The sequence below is a fragment of the Nyctibius grandis genome, chromosome 18 (genome assembly GCF_013368605.1).
Source record: "Nyctibius grandis isolate bNycGra1 chromosome 18, bNycGra1.pri, whole genome shotgun sequence".
Classification (NCBI taxonomy): domain Eukaryota; kingdom Metazoa; phylum Chordata; class Aves; order Nyctibiiformes; family Nyctibiidae; genus Nyctibius; species Nyctibius grandis.
This window is the reverse complement of record NC_090675.1, coordinates 336,773-355,411: the sequence shown is the minus strand read 5'-3', so window position 1 is coordinate 355,411 and position 18,639 is coordinate 336,773. Positions and strand designations below refer to the sequence as shown.

The following is an 18,639-nucleotide window of genomic DNA, read 5'->3' as shown; positions in this document are numbered from 1 at the left end:
TGATGTTTCTTATCCTGGATGAGTATTTATAGGTTTGAATTTCGCTACCTACTGGTGTCAGCAAATGCTTTACAAAGATTCCCACTTTGAAAAGGCTGCTTTCCCCCACCACCCCCTTGGCTTGTGCCCAAGCATGGGAGTTTTCAGTCCAAACCTAACTGGCTTTGCCAAAATGAAAGGATGTATGCTGAAAGAAAATAGACCTTAAATCTGAAATCATTTCAGCTTGACTGTGCAGCCCTGGCTGTGGGTCTGGGATAAACAACAAAGTGACAGGGCAGGGTTGGGGGTATCAAGGGGAAAAAAGAAAAAGCCATGGGACCAGCCCGGTGGGTGCATTTCTGCAGCCTCTCCCTGGACTCAGACTGAATGCAAATGGAGTTTTAACTTTATGTAAAAGGCAGGATCTGCTCCCCTTGTCTACATGGAGAAGTCTGTTTGGAAGGTCAGCTGCTGCAGGGTGCTTGGGTCAGAGCCTCAGAGGAGCAGGTTCCCTACCCCTCGATAACCCCTTTCAGCAAAGCCCAGCGATGGCACCTTATTGCCAACAAGACCTGTCCTGGGTTAAAGGAAAGGCAGAGGATGGGAGGGCAGAGCCTGAGACTCGTGCCTTGCTCTAGGGGTAGGAATGCTGAGGGGAAAGCACGTGAAACTGGCAAAGATGGGGAGAGAGCGGTAAACTGGAACGGAGTGAAATACCGACCGGAAAAAGCAAAGCCATCATTGACACAGCAAACTCTGAAATAAAATCTTTGGTTGCTTTCTTTCCTCCCTTTGTGCTCAAACCCCTTTGGTCTCCTCTGCAGGCACCTGGGCAGGTACCGGCCAGCGTGTCGCTGTGACCAACTCGTGCTAGACCTTTCCTGACCATCAGTGTTGCATCCTACAAGAAGGTGGTATGAAACCAAGCTAGCTCGTCTGCCCAGCAGCAGCAAATTGCTTGTTCAGCTTTAGCCCTCGATCTAGCACTGCTGCACCCAGCAAGGGCTCTTCTGTGCTGCCCCGCAGAGCCCCGGCGCTCCCCCAAACCCTGGGGAGAGGAGCCCAGGGACACCAATGCCAGAGAGGTGCCGTCAGCCCTGTGCTCTGCTCATAGGCTCTTCCCGATCAGTGCAAACCGTGTATTTACATCCCACCAGAACCTCACACTTGTCGATCGTAACTCCTACTTGAACTTACATTTAGAGACGTTTCCCACCTTCTCCATCTCTTCAGCAAGCTTTCCTCCTACCAGCTCAACTGCGCTGGCAGGTAAGGATGGGTTGCCACCACACCGCTTGCACCTCTCGCCTCTCCTTCACCGGGGCTAGAAGTTGGCCAGACCCGAGGGTTTCGTGACTGCTATAGTTGCGAACGCAGAAAACTCGATTCTGACACGTGCTCAGAGGAGGCTGCAGCAGGTGGCAAAGAGCCGTGACATAAGTAATGGGGCTTGTTTGTGGGGATGGAGAAGGGAAGTCTTTTTGTGACGTACTTTTTGTGGTCGCCCTCCTGTGTGCTAAAAACCAAGTTAAGGAGAGGAATGGTTGTGCCTGGGTGTGGAAAGCGAGATGCACCTGGGTGAACACTAAGTCAGAAAAAAAAATCACGAGGGATGCTGTTGTTCCCCAGATGCAGACCAAGGGAGGAACCGTGCCTGCTGGTGGCCTCAGGATGAACTTCTGCCATGATTTGTCTCCTCATAACGCAATCACAGGTGAGGTGTGCGTCAGGGGTTGGGGGCTCAGCAACTTCTTCCTTTGCAAGTACAAGCTAATGCACCCGAAAGCCAAATAGGCAGCTGAGCTGGGATAAAACAGTGTGTGATGTGGAGAGCAAGGATCTAGTGGCAAAACCTTTGCAAAACACCAGGCTGCAAAATGTATGGGGAAGTTGGGGGAGAGCAGGGAGAAGAGACTTTCCAGATAACCCTGGGGAGTTTATTTCTCTAGCTTTGGAGAGCCAGGTTACAAGGAGAGAAAATATTTTGTCAGGAGTAACTGTAGAGGCTTTTCCCTGGATTTAAGGGCAGGATAGGAACCAAAAAGCTGTATTCAAGAGTGCAGAGCCATGCAATTGTATCTAATCAGAAAGAAGATTAAAAATGAAAGGAATTTAAGTGTCTTAGTTTTTCTTTTTTATTATACTTAATAGTGAGGTGAGAAGCAGTCGCCTCAGCAGCCTGATGATAGAGGCTGACAGACAGCACAAGCCACGCTGGGATGCATGCAATAAATCATCACTGGGGGGCTTTCCGGGAAAGCTTCTGCCTCCTCCTGCGTTCTGATGAATTCTGGTACCTCTGCTGCTCGGTGCCTCACCAGCCTGGGACTTCTCCTGGCAAGGACCATTGCAGCTGCCTCGCAAAGCCCCCGCGTTCCTATACCTGCAGGTATCCCAGTCCATTTTGAAGTGCAGTGTGTGTGTTTGCCTAGATCCCCTTGGAAAAATCAGATTCAAAGGAAATCTGGTTCTATTAAGGAGGAGAAAGAAAAACGGGTTTCTTTTTGGAGCTGTGTGGTGTGTGTGGCTCTGAGAACTTTGCCATCCGTGCCGTTAGAGCAGCGTAACACTCACCCACCCTGTGGGGCGTGGCAAGGTTTAATCCTTTCAGTGTGGTAAAGCACTTTAGATGAAAGGCTTTATATAATGATAAAAGAGCATTTAAATTCTTACTTAATAAATACTTGGTGCTCTCAAGTACTATAACTCCTTGCAGCAGTTTTCCCTCCATGTTGGCTCTTCCTGCCCGAGGAGGAGCTTGCTCAGCTCTTACCATAAACTGAGTTCCAGCAGCTCAAAGAGCAAAGGGCTATTCTAGATGCACAGACAGGCAGTACTACCCTTACACAGCTCAGGAAAAATAATGCGTGTTTCCCAGCAAGCATCTTCTGTGTTCGAGTGCTAAAGAAGGAAATGTTTGGGGGTTTTGATGGGATGTCATCAACCGTAAGACAAGAGTTTGAATCTGCGAGGGAGGGTTTCTGATGAGCTCTGGAAGAAGAGATCTGGTGCCAAGGGGCACCCTAGCAGCGGCTGCGGGTGGGAGCTCACACCCATCAGCGCTCAGTGGCCCCTGTTTGCTGAAGCTCACAAAAAATGAATTGAAAAAAAAAAAAGGTTGCAAATTTGGTCCATTTTAGAAGCCAATAGTTTGTAATAAAGAGCTGGCAAAGGAGTGGAAGGGGATGGAGCCCAAGGAAGTGCTGTAGTGATGTGCAATTGCTGTGAGTCCCTGGAATCTCCTTTAATGTAGAGAAAACTGCTAACAGTGTGTCTAGGGGATTTGGCTTGCTTAGCCCCTGGATTCAAGTAAGGCCTAGCAAAAGAAAACACTTCAAGGAGCAATCAAACAGGTGGCAAGAGAGTTTTCACAGCAATGCCCATGGCTTTGCTCATTAATCACTGCAGAGTAACTACAGAGTAGATTTACAGAGGACCACTACCCTGTGCTAACTCCACGTGCGCATGTGTGCCCACTCACATGCTCCAGAGAATAAGTGAGTGCCAAGCAGTTATCACGTTGTGAAGTTTCTTATGGTGTGTGGTAGATTCTCCATGTAGACAAGCCCTAAGAAGCATTAAATTTGATCTAAGGTTTGGGTTGGTTTTTTTTTTCAGGAGATCGATGGTAGGGAGCAGAAGTGCCCTGAAACACGTTATTTCTCAGTGCAGTCCATATTTCTAGGTCCCAGGCTGTCAGCTGGAGACAACAGAAGGGCTGGGGAGTGCAGCTCTTGGCCATGCACTTGTGCCCACAAAGTTTTGATAAAAGAGAGAGGCTCAGCTAACACGGAGCCAATGGATATGGCCAGAAGCCATCTACAAAGCCTGAATAAAACAACAGGCCATGAAACTTTGCATAGTCTGGATGGTCAGATAGAGGACCAACCCCAGTAACAACCCGCGGCAAGGGCAGGGTGAGGCAGGGGGAAGAGGGGACAGGGCTGGATGGAGGCTCGAGGAAGCGTGTCGGGATCGGATCCCACGGGAAATGGCCGCGGAGCCGCGTGTCGTGGAAGACGTGGCAGGGCATGGAGTACCTACAGGCAGACTGGGAGGAGCAAAGTCTGTTTTCTTGTTATGTTAAATATAAAACATTAAAAAATAATACTACTTGTGGAACTGACCTCAGCCAGCTCCAGGGATACTGGAGATTTTCAGAGATGCAGAAGAGCACCTGAGGGGTGCAGGGACAGGAGCAGGCATCTTAAACTCCTGCGTGCCTCTGAAAACCTCCTGGAAGGCCCTAAGCTGAAGCCGAAAAGGGTTGAGGAGATGAGCACTGGCAGTGGTGGAGGCTGGATCACGCTGAAGCTTTTGTGTGATGGACATGACGTGACATAAACGTGTAGAATGGGCTCTCGGTGCCTTGGTACTGCTGCTACAGATTAACCAGGCTCTTTTCTCAGTGCCACGAGTATTGACCTCACTTTGGGTGCACAGAGAGAGAAACATGATGGTTCACAGAGAAAGCATTATTTTTCCTTCTGTTAAGAACCCCACCATGGGATCGGGGTGAGGAGGAGCCTGGCATTCTCATGCAGCAACATCCTGCTCTGCCAGCTCTGAGATCTGCCCTAAGTGATAAAACAGCTCATAGGAAGAGACATGGAGAACATTCCCAAAGGCATGCAAATGGTCATTGTCTCTTTTTTTTTTTTTTTTCATCAAAAATACAAAAGCACCCACCACATCCTCCAGCTTTTGCGGCTGCGTTGCATTCGGAGCAGAGCCGTGGTCCTGCTGCAGCTCTGCTCTCTCTCCTCCTCCGTGGTACAGCTCTCAGCTCCTGATGGCAGTTTGAGCTTTGTTTTTTTTTTGTAGAGACAGAGAATTTGATGATTTAAAAACCAACAACCCCCCAAAAATTCAGTGACTTGTGCCAAAATTCTTAGGAGGACTCCTCACAATGTCCTGTTCTCGCCTTAAATTTTTCTTTTTAAAATAAGCTTCGTTCTTGTAACTCTTTCCTCCTCTTGTACTTTAGTTGTCTCCCCACTCCGTGAGTTTTGCTGGAGGGGAATGAGGTAGTGGGTTTCCCCCTTCTCCTCTCCGCTCGGCATCCAATGGTCATTCCCATTTCTTCTTGCGATGATTTTTTTATCCCATCACTTGTACAAACTCATTTCCAAGAGGCGGTGAAGTAGAAGCATGCGTTCCTTCAGACGGTGCTGTCTAGGGCTGCCCATCTACACTGTGACAATTTTTTGTTGCAAGGCTGAAAGCAAAAACCCCAAAAGGAAAGTTGTCTTCCTCCTCTTCAAGGTATTTGCATGCCAAAACATCTTCTAGGAAACTGTAAAATAAAGAGAGCCTTAGGGCAGCTTCCAGTAGTCACAGATGTTTCCCTTACGCTCTTAGTTTGGGCTTTGTGTGTTTCTGAGGTTCCCATTTGCCTGAGCTGTGTGCTGGTCATGCTGCGTTTGGCAGGTGGGTTTGTGTTTGGGACGTTCCCCAAACATTTTGGGATTGCACTTCTGGGCAGGTTGATTTGTGTCCTGGACCCCTTCGGTTTTACCCCACTGTGCTCTTCTAAACCCACCACAGCCTTTGCCAGGGTTAGACCTTAGGTTGCAGCCAAACTACTTTTCACCTGGGGGATCTTGTACTGTCACCAGCGCACTATGGGACAGCACAGGGAGGACTTTCCATTCTGGTCGTTTAAACAGTGTGTGTTGCTACTGCAAGGAGCCCGTTCTCCAAGGTGTTTTGCATGTGTGTGTGCAGCTGGTGGTGGTCAAACCAGCCTGGACCTAGTGCCCTACCACTGCAGTTGGGGTGGGAATGGAGCACCACCTGCCCTAGGATGGTGGTGGATGGTGGGCAGGTGTATCCTATAAACTGGGCAGGAGCTGTGTGAGGTTCCTGCTCTAGCTGGGCTGGGGAAAAGAGAAGGAGATGTTACCTCTGACGCTGAGTGAAATGTAGAGCACGATGATGATGGTCCCCAGGACAATGGAGACGATGCTGAGCAGCCTGGCCATGCGGCCGAGTCGCCGGGCTCCATCCATGTCCCCTTGCTGCCCGCTGTTCCTCGACTGCGGGGAAACACAGAAAGAGGCTCTTGAGAGGCTGCGGCTCTGGGGTGACTCTCTGGCTGTAGTCCCCAAACTGGGAGCTGCTGTGTCAGCAGGGGGATGGGTCTGCTCTCCTGGGCTCTCGCAGGATGGCACACGAATCCCCTCTGCGAGCCCGTGGCTTTGACAGCCCATGGTCCTGCTAAACTGACGTGCCTGGAGCAGCCCGCCTGGGATGCTGGTCTGCTTGCCCTGCACTGGCTCACGTCTGTGTTTTACTGGGGTGACTAACAAACAGCCCTGGCGTGGGACAGGAGGGACAGCGCAGCCCCGGCCAGCAGCAGCCCCTCCCTGGCTCTTTTGTGGAAACCTGAAATTCTTGACTTCAGTCCCCAGAGCAGCTCACTTCTACGGGACTGCACCCCCGGGGTACCACTGCCCTGCTGGAGCCTGCGTGCAGGAAAGGCCTCCTGCCTCCGGCGTCTCCTGCACGTTTGTGTATTAAGACGCGATGTATATTGTGCATTCAGCTATTACTGACAAACCAACAAAAAAAAGCAGTGACATTTCCATAGCAGCATGTGGCCTCTTTGCTGGCCGTTGGAGATGAACGTGTGTGCGAGAGAAACGGGCTTTGATGAAGTGGGCAGTAACCGCTGGCTTTCATCTTGTGATGGGATGTGCTTTGGTGCCTCTGCATTACCCTGAATTTCTGCATCACCTTAGATGTGTCGTGTTCACCATCTCTGTTTTTAAACGCAGCCCTCCTACAGTGAGTTCCTGCTCTTGTGTGTGCTGTAGGGAGGGAAGGAATAGTCCGTATAGCTTTCTATTCTGCTTCTAATTTCATTGTGATTTCCCCTGCTGCTCTATTGATTTCTTTGAGCAGCTCGGTGAAACCTTTCCTCTGCTCTGTAATGAAAAGGAAGGGCCCCCTGGCTGTGACAGGGCTGAGGAATGGGACAGGGGAAGGCACTAGTAGGTGCCTGGAAATTATTGTGCATGAACTCACTAAGGGATGAAGCGAAATCCCCAAGAGTTGGAGCTAGATCACCTCGCACTGATCTTTGGTGGGCACTGGCGCCGTAACGGGAGGCTCTCAGTGGGATCGGTTGCAGTGGTCCTTGTCTTGGGAACGAGTGGCAACCGAGAGAGGATGGAGAACACAGCTCAGAGGTTCCCTTGGAAACTTTGCTCTTCACTGCTCCATCAGGGCTGGCCACCCATGGGCTCAGCAGACCTCCAGCCCCTGGGGGTATCTCCAGGGGGTTTAGTGGCTTCTCCAGGGCGTGCCCAGCAGTGCTGCTGGGGCCACAGCTGCCAGGGGCTGGATGGGCTGAGCAGGATTTGGGCTCACACCCAAACAGGAAGGACATGAGGCTGGGTGAGCATGAGCTCACCCACACCTTGCCTGGTGCCTGATGGGGCAGCGAGGGCGATGCTGTGGCCTGACTCCTCTGAGCTTCCATGGCAGCTCTCTTACTGCCCTGTGCTCAGCATCGCTGTGGACCCACTGGGTAGAAGAAGCCTCCAGCTATGCAACCACACGCAGTGACCTGAGGACGCAGCACAGCTCATCCGAAAAAGTATAATACACAGCTGCATGTTCAGAGTAAGTGAGTAAATAAGGAACAATCTTATTTCTTACTCTTGTAATTGGCAATAATTTGGTTTCCAAGTGAAAAATACTGAAAGTAAGAATTCCTGGCGAGGGAGAAGCATTACTGCGGTGAGAGGAGCCCCCAGCGCTCCCCAGCAGGGCGGAGCGAGTGCGCTGGGCTTCCTGCACTTGGCTGAGGGAGGCCCTAGCACTTAGCAGAAGGGCAGCTGTGCGGTGCCACGGCAAGGTTATTATGGTGAAATTACTCACCGTGTGTCAGCATTGGCTGCGTGCGCGGCAGAGAGGCTGGAGCCCCTCCATCAGCAGAGCAGGAGCTCCCTGCTCGGGAAGAGGCAGATGGTCTGCAACCAGCACGGCTCTCCGGAGCGAAAAGCCTTCCCGAATTCACGCAGCGCCCTTCTGCCTCCCATCAAACCCATCAGGAAGGGGGTTTGGAGGGAGGGAAGCTGGATAAGGGGTTTTAAGGTCCATCATTTTCACCTGATTGGAAAGGCTTGGAGTGGGGGGAAAGAGAAGCAAGGCAGGCTGGGGCAGAGACCAGGGCAAGGAGGAGGGAGCCCAGCACAAAGGTCTGTCGCCTTGATCCAGTGGAGGTGTCAGGCAAAACTCCCCTCGACCTCACTGGGGACGGGGTTTTGTAGACACTTTAACTGCCTTGAAGCAGTTACCCTTTCTTTAGAGATGCTTTTAAGTATTTAACATATTTATGGGGGTTAAAGGCTTCGGCCCCTGCCCTGTCCTTCTCCAGCCATGCTGCCTTGCTGAGCTGGGTCTCAGAAGAAGAGGGAGATGTGGGGCAAGCTGTGGGGCCGGCAGCTCCCGCAGCCCCGTACCATGTACTGGCTTCTCCCTTTGGAGTATGGCTGCTAAAACTGGGGAAATGCCGAGTTAAAAAAAATAAATATGCTAGTTGAAAAGGGTTAAAGATGGAAATGTGTTAAAGCGATCCTACTTTCCTTTCAAAAATGTGTATGAGAAATAACAGCTGTGCTGGAAAGGGTCTCCTGTCAAATCGTTAAAAAAAAAAGAAGACTAAGAGTCAGGAGGACTAGCACAGCTCCAGCGCCAACTGTGAAACATCACTGAGAATTCAAATGAGCAAATTCTTGACGTTACTACCCCATTTCCCATTCACCCTGCGTTAATACCACTACCCTCTTGGAAGCACCACGACCAAAAGGTCCCCAGCCCAGGCTGCGTGCTGGCTGCTGCTCCGTATTGCTCAAACCTTCATTGCTTTGAAGGTTTCCATGTACTCGTTTCAGTTTGTATCACCACGTAAATAACGCAGCGGAGCCTCAAACCGGCAGCTGCTTCTGCTGCATCCCTGGAAATGTCCCACTCTGCTCACGTGCCACCCAACATCCCCACTGCTGGCACCAAGAGAGCTCAAGACCTTGTTTCTTCTGGCCTCGACAGCACGTTTGACAGACAACAGCTAAGATCGATGGGATGCAGCCAAGAGCCTGTTTTCATTACAGAACAGGAGGTGACACACGGGCTGGTGGCGAGAGATGGGGAGGGTGCAGTAGTCCAGGGACTGACAGGATCCCTGCCCTCCTCACTGACAGCTTCCAGAATTTGGGATTTTTTTAATTTAGGCTCAGGTTTTTGTAACAAGTGTAATATTTTTGCAGGGTGTGGGTTAGATTGCAGTGAAATACGCAATTTAGCTGTCTTCTAGGGAAAAGATATGGGCTAACAAATTCGACATATTTATCACTACAGCTTCTGGAAGTGTTTACTGCTCGTTTATCCTGAACAATTATGAAAAATACATCAGCATTGGCATGGGGTGTTTAGCAAGCCTTTGTTACTGGACATATATTATTCATTGGTGTGGAATGGTTTGATTACAGCTCTCTAGTATCACAAATCCTATGTTTTGCTTTCCACGTAAAAACATCAACATCTTGTTCATTAATCGAGACTCGCCGAGGCAGAGTATCTCAGGAAGGCTTGAGGGTTATGGGGGAGTGAGTCACTGTGTGTGTGCCAAGGGACTCAGAATTACAGTGGAGGGTTAGAAAATCTGAGGGACCCTCAAAGTGGGGCTGTACCGCAGCACCCATGGGGCCAGGTAAGTCTGGGTGATTCAAAAGAGTTATTAATCTTGCCCGTTTTCAAACTGTTATCTGTTCAAGTTACTGTTCAGAAGGTTTTCTTTCCATAATAGATCACCTAAGTGGTCTTGTTGCAAATGAAGGCAATTACTTTCCTGTGCTAGTCCCAGGGACGGAGAAGACAAATCGTCACCTCCTCTTTCCTAATTTATGAACCGGCTTTGGATGCACTCTGCTGCCTTCCACCAGTTACTCAGAATAAATCATTAATCCTCGACACTTGTGTTTTGTTGAAGAAAACATTCTCGGAGAGGTATAAGTCAACATCAGACCTAGATAGATGACTGTGCCATTTAAAATGAGTAAGGAGAGTTTGATTTCTCCCACATCTTTCGGGAATGACAGTACTTATTTTGGACACCAAGTGCTGTGCAGAATTGTCCTCAGTGTTACTATGTGCTGGTTCTGGCTGGATTTACCTTTCTTTTTCACTTCACTTCATTTGTTCTGAGTTTTGTACGCTGGTAAGTGACCTCTCTTCTTCTTCCCCTGATGTGGCTGCACTTTGGTAGGAAGAGGAAGGGATCTGTGTGGTGCCCCGCCCTGCCCTGCACTCCTCTGAAATGGGTCCCACGGGGCTGCACTGCCCTTGTGTCCATCAGCCCCGCTCTCCGGCTCGGGGAGGGACCCGAACCCCTTAGTGCAGCCAGATCCTCGCTTAGTCAAGAAAACACATCCAAGGATCAGTGGAGGAGCCTCCAGGTAACTCGTTTCCACAAGACCAGAATTATCAGGAACAGGCTGGGGGCTAGAGCAGATATTTTTTTCTACCTCTGGCCATAGGCCCTGCTGGGATCTGAGAGCAGCTTTTGAAAAATGATTTATGAGACACTAAACCCAAAAGCATTCATTTGCTTTCCTCTCTGGTTGCTGCTTATTAGCCAGAAAAAAAGCTTTCATGTGCAAAAAAGCATTGACTTAGGAAAGAAAAATACATTTGCAGAGCTAAAGGAACGTCAGCACATTTTGGAAAGCCCCCCCTGCACCCCCAGGCACCAGGAATTGTGAAAACTTGGTTCCTGCTCAGATTTGCGCATGATCAGGCACTCCTGGGGTTTATTCTGTGGGGAGATCTAAGCCTGTGGGAGCCTTGGGGGTCACTGGGAACTAAATTCCTCCCTGGTGTAAGCAGGTGAAGCATCAGCTGATGCCCCAGCAGCTGTTCCTGGTGGCAGGAAGACCCAGCCAGATGTTTTCTGGCTCCCCGGGGTCAGGATGGAGCAAGGATCACTCCTCGTCCCACTCTGCTGGCACCATGCGGGGGTCCCTGGCTGGCGGGTGCCGGGGGGAGTGTGTGTGTGATGACCTAGGCATGACCAGGACTAGAAAGGGCAGTGATAAATCGAGTGCCCCGGGGCGACTGTGAAGGGGCCAGAGGACAAGCACTGGCTACTAATGTGCTGTGTGTGCTGGAAACCTTGTCCTGGAGAACAAGCTCATCCGCATGCGCCTTCTGCCTTGGTGGCCCCAGGGGGCTGGGGTCGGGCAGCCCCTTCCCCAGCTCTGGGTGAGCTCTGGTCGATGCTGTCAAGGGCCTTGGAAGCAGAGGGCAGCCAAATAGTCTTATTGCCTTGTTGGTCCTGCCTCCCTTTGTGTTTAATACAGTGAATACACCCCGGTACCTCGCTGCCTAGCAGTATTAATTGGCTCCTGCTCTTTTTTCACTGCTTACTCCTCTACTCCATAGGGCTTATGTGGCCCAAGGCACATCCCCACCGCGCTGGAGGCTCTAACGCCTGCAAGGGAGAGTGTGAGAATCTATTTTGCATGAAGGCTAATGTGGTTGGAAAATCCCCGTGAGAGCCCTTGTTTATTACCATGGATATGCAATACCCAGCTGCTTCCCCTCTCGTTGCAGTGCAAAGCCAAACAAGGCTGGCTGGCTTCCCCGGTGCTGCCTAAACAGGCTCCGCCACACAACTCTACTACGCAGATGACAGCTGGCCCTGGCAGAAATGATGATTCCTCCTCAAAATGGAAACTGCTCTCTCTAGAGAGCTTTCTGTGGCAACTGCCAGTGTCTGTCTTCAAGTTGTTGGTGGTTTTTGGGGGAAGTGCTGGCTGCAGGTGCCCCTCAGTGTATTTCTGTGTGGTAAGCGGGTAATTCCTTTCCCTGAGCTGATTTTCAAAGAAAAATATTTGCCTCTGTCACAAATCGAGGGCATAAAAGGTGCTCGGGGGGCTGTAAGGCAGTGGGGTGTCCCTGAGGGGTAAGGGGGTGGCTGTACCTGCAGGGCTGTGCTGACTGAGCCACCCGTACCTGGGATGGGTGGGAGGCCAGCTGGCTTTATTCTCCCCTGCTCTGATGTTGCTGTAGTCGCTGAGGCGTGGGGGATGTTCAACGGAGAAAATTGCTTCTCCAGGGCAACCAAAAGAGCTGCACGTGCAGCCCGTCCCTTTGAAGCGTCCGAGGACAGGCACCAGCCCCCGGCCAGGGTCTCCCCGGTGCTGCGGGGCTGGGCTCGGCTGCTGGGAGGTGCGGAGGGAGATCCCTTGTCCTTGCTTTGCCTCGCAGCTCCTTCCCGGGGAAGCCCGGCGAGCGAGCCCCTCCGGACCGCTGCCCGGCGGCAGCGACCAAGCTTCCCGGAGCCCCCGGGCTTCGGGTGCGCCCGGATCCCAGCCCCAAACCCCGGGCCGCCCCTCTCCATGCCGCCGCCTCCCCGTGAGCTGTCCCGGGCTCGGGCGACGGCTCTGCCGGGGATCCCCGCCGACTCGGAGAGCCCCTGCCCGCCTCCACCCGCCTCCCCTCCCCGGTCGAAGCGTGCTGCGGGAGCCGAGCAGCGGCACAGCCCGACAGAGCTCCCCGCGCCCCCGGGCCGAGCTGCGGGAGCGGAGCAGGCTCCTCCCGCCGCTCCCCGCCGCGCCCCGCGCCCCGCCGGTGCAGCACCGCGGACAGCTCCGGGGCCGCCCCTGCCCCGGCCCCGCGCCGCCGTCGGGGGCGGTGGGGGGCGCCGGGCGGGTCCCGCACTCACCATGATGGAGAAGACGAGGGCCACGATGTTGATGGGCCAGACGGGGCAGAAGCAGGAGAAGATGGCGAGCACCAGGTAGTCCCGCGGGCGGCCCTGATCCGGTGCCGCCGTGCTGGTGGCCGTGGAGGAGGCTCTGCCCAGGCTGAGCCGGGACGGCGAGAGCGGGGCCGCCTCCAGATGCCCGACCGACACCGACTTGTAGGCGAGCCCCCCGTGCCCGTTGCGCTCCGCCTCGCCGGCTAGCGCGGCCGTGAAGGATTTCGAGCCGCGGAGGCCCTTCTCCTCTCGGCTCTCTGTCGCCGCCAGCAGCTTCTCGGTCTCCTGGAAGCGGGTGGGCAGCGCCGTGCCCGAGCCCGGGCCCGAGCCCGAGCCCGAGCCCCCGGGCGCGGCGCCGCCGCTCGCCATGGCCCGGCGGAGCGGGCTCGGAGCGCTCCCCGCCGCCGCCGCTCTGCGCTCGGAGCCCGCCGCCCCGCGGGAGGCCGTGCCGGAGGAGGGGCCAGCCCGGCTCGGCCCCCGGGGCAGGATCGGGGCGCGGACCGCCCCCGGGGTGTCCCCGTCGCCCCCTCCTCGCCCCCGGGCTGCGCTCAGCCCCCGGTGCGGGCGGCGCCGCTGTCCCCGGGGACGCGGCGGGGTGGAGCGGAGGGAAAGCCGGGGTGTCCCCTGCCGCCTCCAGCCCGGCCCTGCCCGAGACTCTGTCCCGCCCCACCGACCCCCCGCTCTTCCCGGGGGCTCCCACGGGCTCCGCTCGGCTGCAGCGGTACGTGAGAGCCCAGCCCTGAACGGGCTCGGCTGATGCCACAGTGGCCACCTCCAGCCCCGGCGGAGCAGGGGGCTGCCGGGGGCTGCCGAGTGCTGCTCTGTGCTGGGTGCCGGTACGCACAGTCCTGCTGTCCCTGGGTCCCTTCCTGGCTGAAAGCCTTTCCCCAAGCCGGTGGGGGACATGCGACACAAACCAGACCCACGAACCCCTCATTGCTGCGGAGAGGGGCTTGAGCTGACCTGTGCCGGGGCAGGGCTGCCAGCAGGCAGGGGCTGCCCGGAGGTGTGATGTTACCTGGCTCTAGCCGCTCTGGGAAAGCATCTTCCCCAGGCACAGGGTGAGGGGAGGCCCTGGGCACGCTGCGTGGAGTGTGCCCTGCCCTCACTGCACGTGGGGGATGCTGCAGACGTGGCAGCTGGGGACAGGGATAGCAGATCAGTGATAGATACTCTGTCCCTGCATAGGACCCTCAAAGGAGAAAGGGTGCTGGAGCAGGGGTGGGTTATGCCCTGTAAAGCAAATAACGGCATCCTTGGGAACAGGGGTGCTGTGAGGGGCAGGAGGGAGGACCAAAAACACCCACAGAGCCTGGAGGCCTAGCCAAGGGGGGGTGTTTTCCACCCATCCTGTATTATGCTTCAGTTCCCAATTTGTCAGGTATTTCCCTGGCAGTGAGTGCCATCCACGGGGCACACCCAGCACCTCCTGCCTCTCCCAGGGGTGCCCAAGGAGCCTGCTGCCAGCTGGGGCCTGCTGCCTGATGCCCAGCACTACCCAGAGCCTGCCAGGCTGCTGCACCCTCATATATCCCACCAGGGATTTATCCCATCCCACAGCCTCCCAGCAGAATTAGAACCCGTGTTTCGTAAACGTGAACCTGAGAGTGATGGGGTGACCCTGCTTCGGGGGGGTCTCGCTGGGTTATGCCTCCCCCCCGCTCCTGCCTCTCTGGCCATCTGCTTCCATCTGTCTCGCCTTGACTGAACACCAAAGCTAAAAACCTGAGGTGCAAATTTGGGTGGAGGGAGGGGTTTGTGTCCGAGTTAGGGCTGGGCTTCGCTTCAACCTTCTTTGAATCCTGGTATTGCTGGGTTCTTGCTCCCCATGTGATGGGTGCTGACAGGGCAGAGCAGGGGCTTGTGCTGCTCCAGGGAGAGCTGGAGCAGGGGTAGCCGCCCGGCGCAGGGATGCTGTTGGGAGAAGCAGGTTTCCTTCAGCAAACATCACTGCAGGCCTTCTCCTGGCAACGGGAATAACTGTTGGAGGTTAAAGCCAAGATGCCTCACACCGTCAGCACTTTGAAGAGGCTCCTTTGCTGAGCAGAGAGCTCTCCCTCCTGGCTGCTGCTAGCGTTCCTCTGCCCATTTCCCAGCTCCCTTGTCCCACCGGGGGGTTAAGGGAGGAGGAGGAGACCCTGGGGAGGGACTGGCACACCAGAGTGAAGGGTTGAGATGGTTGTTCCAGCATATGCCCTGTGGCAGGGAAAGAGCTCAGACTGCCCTTGGTGTGCTGGTAGCCAGTGCCGGGGCTCCGCTGGGAGCACTGGGGCGGGCGTGGAAGGGCTAGAGGAGCTCTGCAGGGGCTCAGCACTGCAGAAATCACACAGCGCGATTTACCCTGTCCAAAAATCTGCTGGTTGTCGTGTGTGTGGCAGTAAAACCCTGCCTAATGCCTGTAGCAATTCCAGTTGCTGAGCCCTGGGCAGAAGGGAGCCCTATCAGCTCGTCTGCGCTCTCTGGGCAGAAGGGAAGGGGCCAAAGGGGCCTTTCAGGTAAAATTCCCCCATCCTCTGCGCTGCTGGGAGCGGCTGGGAGCACGCTATCGGCCAGCCCCACCAGAGCCACTTGGCTGCGATCAGGAGGAAACCGCAAACGGATGGGTGGGTTTTACAAAAGCCAACATCTGTCTCCCCTCCCGGCCTGGCCTCTCAAATCTGCCAGGCACAATGAGCTTAGCATCAAAAGTGCCAGGGCACTAACCTTTCCCAGCTTCTGCTCCCCTCCTTCACCGGCGGGAGCCAAAGCCACCAGCCAGCCAGGGGCTTTAGCGTGATCCCCACGCCCCATCTGTCCACCCCACACATATTAACAGCCAGTGCCCTGGTGCTGGGTTTTTAAGTCATGTTTTCTCACAGAGCAAGCAAGAGAGAATAAATAACAGTGACGATCGGCACCAGTGAAACCTCACAACAACAAACACAGAGCTGGCACTTCCAGAGGACTTTCCACCTTTCCCAGTTTTCCTGCAGAGTGGAGACACGCAGCCGGGCAGCGCCGGGGCCCCGTACGGTGCGCTGGGGGCTCACGGCTCTCCCCAGCATCACAGCTGAGCTCCGCATCCCGCAGCGCTTCTCTCTCATGCTGCAGTCCCCTCCCGTTCCCCAGTTTGTCCCGTGGATGTGTTACCTTCCCGGCACCATCTCGCCACCGCAGCCCCCAGGTCAGTGGATGGGCAGGCACTGCTGGCGGCCCCAGCTCTGGCAATAGCCGAGCTGCCAGGGGACAGCCCCGGCCAGGGGCTCTCGCAGGCTCGCGTACCTCTGCTGGCCTCGGAGCCCAGGGAGGTGGGTCCCGCTGGAGCAATAGGCAGGGCTGGGCACGAAGCGACCCTCCTTCGGGCTCTCATAGCGCTGGAGCTGCCTCTCGGGGGAAAACTCAGCGTAGAAAGGGGACGGAGGGCAGCGCTGCAAGCTGGCAGCGCCTGCGTACCCGGGCTCCCAGGGCAGCGGGGGCCAGCTGCCCTTCACCCCCGGCTCCCACGCAGGGACCCCGGCCCGGCCGCGGCACTCGGAGTGGGAGCAGGGCCAGCAGCGCCCGGTGCCGTGCAGGGACAGGGACAGAGCCGTGATCCTGTTGATGGCTCGCCGGAGGGTAGCGATTTTGGAAAGCCTTTTGCCACTGAGGTCATGTTTGAGGGCCAGCCGCAGGGCGTTGAAGGCTTGGTTGTAGTCCAGGATCCTCTTGCGCTCTCTGACGTTGGCAGCCATCCTCCTGGCCTTGGAGCGCACCGGCCTGCTCCTCTTCCTCACCTTCATCTCTTCGGCGTCCCCCAGGCAGGCGGCTGCTTCCCTCCCCTGGGAGACCCACAGACTCTGCCCGTAGCACACCTGGGGTGCAGCCCCTGCTTCCAGCTCCTCTTCCGAGCTGTCGGGCTCGGGCGCTGTGCCTTTCCCCACGGCTGCTCCAGACATGGCCACGGCGAGGGGGAGCAGGAGAGGTGCTGCTGCTGTCCTGCCTCCTGCGCGGTGTGGGAGACACTCCTCCAGGAACATGCAACCGCCTCTAAAAACCCCACGGCGGGGCTCGTCACGTGGCCCCCCCGGCCCCCCTCACCTGCCTGCAGGTGTGCTGCTTGTGGAGAGGCACAGGGCGAGCCCTGCCTGGCCTCTGCCCGTGGGGATGCTCCTGAGCACGGCGCCGGGCTGGGGCGTGGGGCACCGGTACTGGGGTGCCCAGAGCTTGCAGAGGGATGCTCGCGGGCCCCCGGGGGAGAAGCACATCTACCAAGCACATATCGCAGCAGTTGCTTCAGTTTCTGCTAAGAGTTTGGTCACTGCAAGGGTTCCCTGTGCTGCACTGCCCTCTCCTATGTCAGGCAGGCTGGTAGCTCAGCCTGGGCCGGGTCATCCGTGTGTTTTATACAGTGCCGTGGGGCAGAGCCCCGTGGGGCATCGCCACCCTGGCATGGGGCTCAGGCTCCGCTCCCCCATGCTCACTGGTGCTGCAGCATTTCCATTTCCCAGCTAGGGGAAACTGAGGCACGGAGTGATGAGGTTGCTGAAGAGAGCAGCGAGTCTTGTGCCTGGGTGCAGGAGAAGGGGGCTGGAGCACTTTGAGACAGTGCCTTAGGGCTGCTCCACGCAGCTGCACCCCTGCGAGCCGGGAGCACCCATGGGCACAGAGGAAGGTGGGTGCCTGGGCAGGAGCAGCCCCCGGGAGCCGGTGGAGGAATGTGTGGGGCTTGGCACGCCTCTGCCCTGCGGAGCAGGAGGCAGGAATGTGGCAGGGGGGATAGGGGCAGGTGATAAAAGAGCTAAAGTGCTACCTGCCTCCAGAGCCTTCCTGTCCCTTCCCAGCAGCGGGGAGCCCTGGGGCAGAGCTGTCTGGGCTGGCGCTGCCAGGCCTGCCCGGCACTTACTCTGGGGAAAACGATGCTGAAAGCAGCTCCTTGTTCCCTGCATCCCCGAGCTGGCAGGACTGAGGGACTTGCCAGGTGTGGCAAGTCTGGAGGCCATGGGGAGGGCCAGGTCCCCATTCTCCGAGCTGTGCAGGGCTGCCACGTGTATTTGCCCATCATTTCATTAGCGAGCAGTTGCTAAATGCCTTCCTGTGCGAGGGGTAACGTTTTGAAAAATGGCCCAGGAGTGGGTCTGACAAATTGCTGGGGTGACCGGTGCAAAAGCAGAGCCCCCGGGAGAACATGCCGCCCTTGGTCCATCCCTTCCTCTCTGATTGTCCCTGCTCAGTTTGATCAATAGCCACAGTTAGCGGGGGGCTATTTGTCTATTGCCCTTCTCCTCTCTTGGCTCTTTGAAGTCAGAGCTAATTTAAGTGCCTCTGCTCCAGGAACCCAATAAATCAGGAACTGGGGCCTCGGGGAGAGGGGAGGACCAGGCAGCAGGACTTCAAAGGGAGGTGAAGCTTGCAAATATTTTTGAGCACTCACCTGTGCTCACCATGGCCCTCTTGTTCTCCCCAGCAGCCTTCTGGCCACCCTGTTTTGCTCTGCCCACGAGCGGGTGCTCCCCCGGCCGCTGACTTACACAGTGAGCTCAGCTCGGGAGAGGGGGGCTCTTCGGGATGCTTGAATGTGGGCAGGACGTGGAGGTGGTGGAGTCACCATCTCTGGAGGTATTTAAGAAAAGCCTGGACATGGCACTTAGTGCCGTGGTCTAGTTGACATGGTGGTGTCAGGGCAATGGTTGGACTCGATGATCCCAGAGGGCTCTTCCAACCTCATTGATTCTGTGATTCTGTGCCGTGCATGTCGGGCCCACTTAGGGATGTGCCTGCCCAAACCCCAGCTAAGCAGGACGGATCCCTGCTGTGTGGATGGTTTTGGGGGTGTGGGAGGTTGGGAGGTGCAGTATGGAGCAGATGCGGAGGTGGCTGAGCTGGGCACAGAGCTGTGTCCCAACCGGGGCGATGCTTGGGCAGCGAGAGGG

The 18,639-nt window shown here is 55.7% G+C and overlaps 2 protein-coding genes across 2 annotated transcripts; both read right to left on the bottom strand.

The window, feature by feature from the left end:
• Window positions 1–5,216: 5,216 nt before the first annotated feature.
• TRARG1 (trafficking regulator of GLUT4 (SLC2A4) 1) lies at window positions 5,217–13,120 on the bottom strand. The gene is made up of 3 exons (XM_068415888.1): window positions 12,716–13,120; window positions 5,888–6,020; window positions 5,217–5,278 (listed from the first exon to the last, which is right to left on the bottom strand). Exons 1-3 carry the CDS (start codon window positions 13,118–13,120, stop codon window positions 5,271–5,273), a joined length of 546 nt encoding a protein of 181 aa, XP_068271989.1. The 3' UTR covers window positions 5,217–5,270.
• A 2,795-nt stretch (window positions 13,121–15,915) lies between these two features.
• Window positions 15,916–16,665, bottom strand: BHLHA9 (basic helix-loop-helix family member a9). The gene has a single exon (XM_068416006.1). It carries the CDS (start codon window positions 16,663–16,665, stop codon window positions 15,916–15,918), a length of 750 nt encoding a protein of 249 aa, XP_068272107.1.
• Window positions 16,666–18,639: the final 1,974 nt, after the last annotated feature.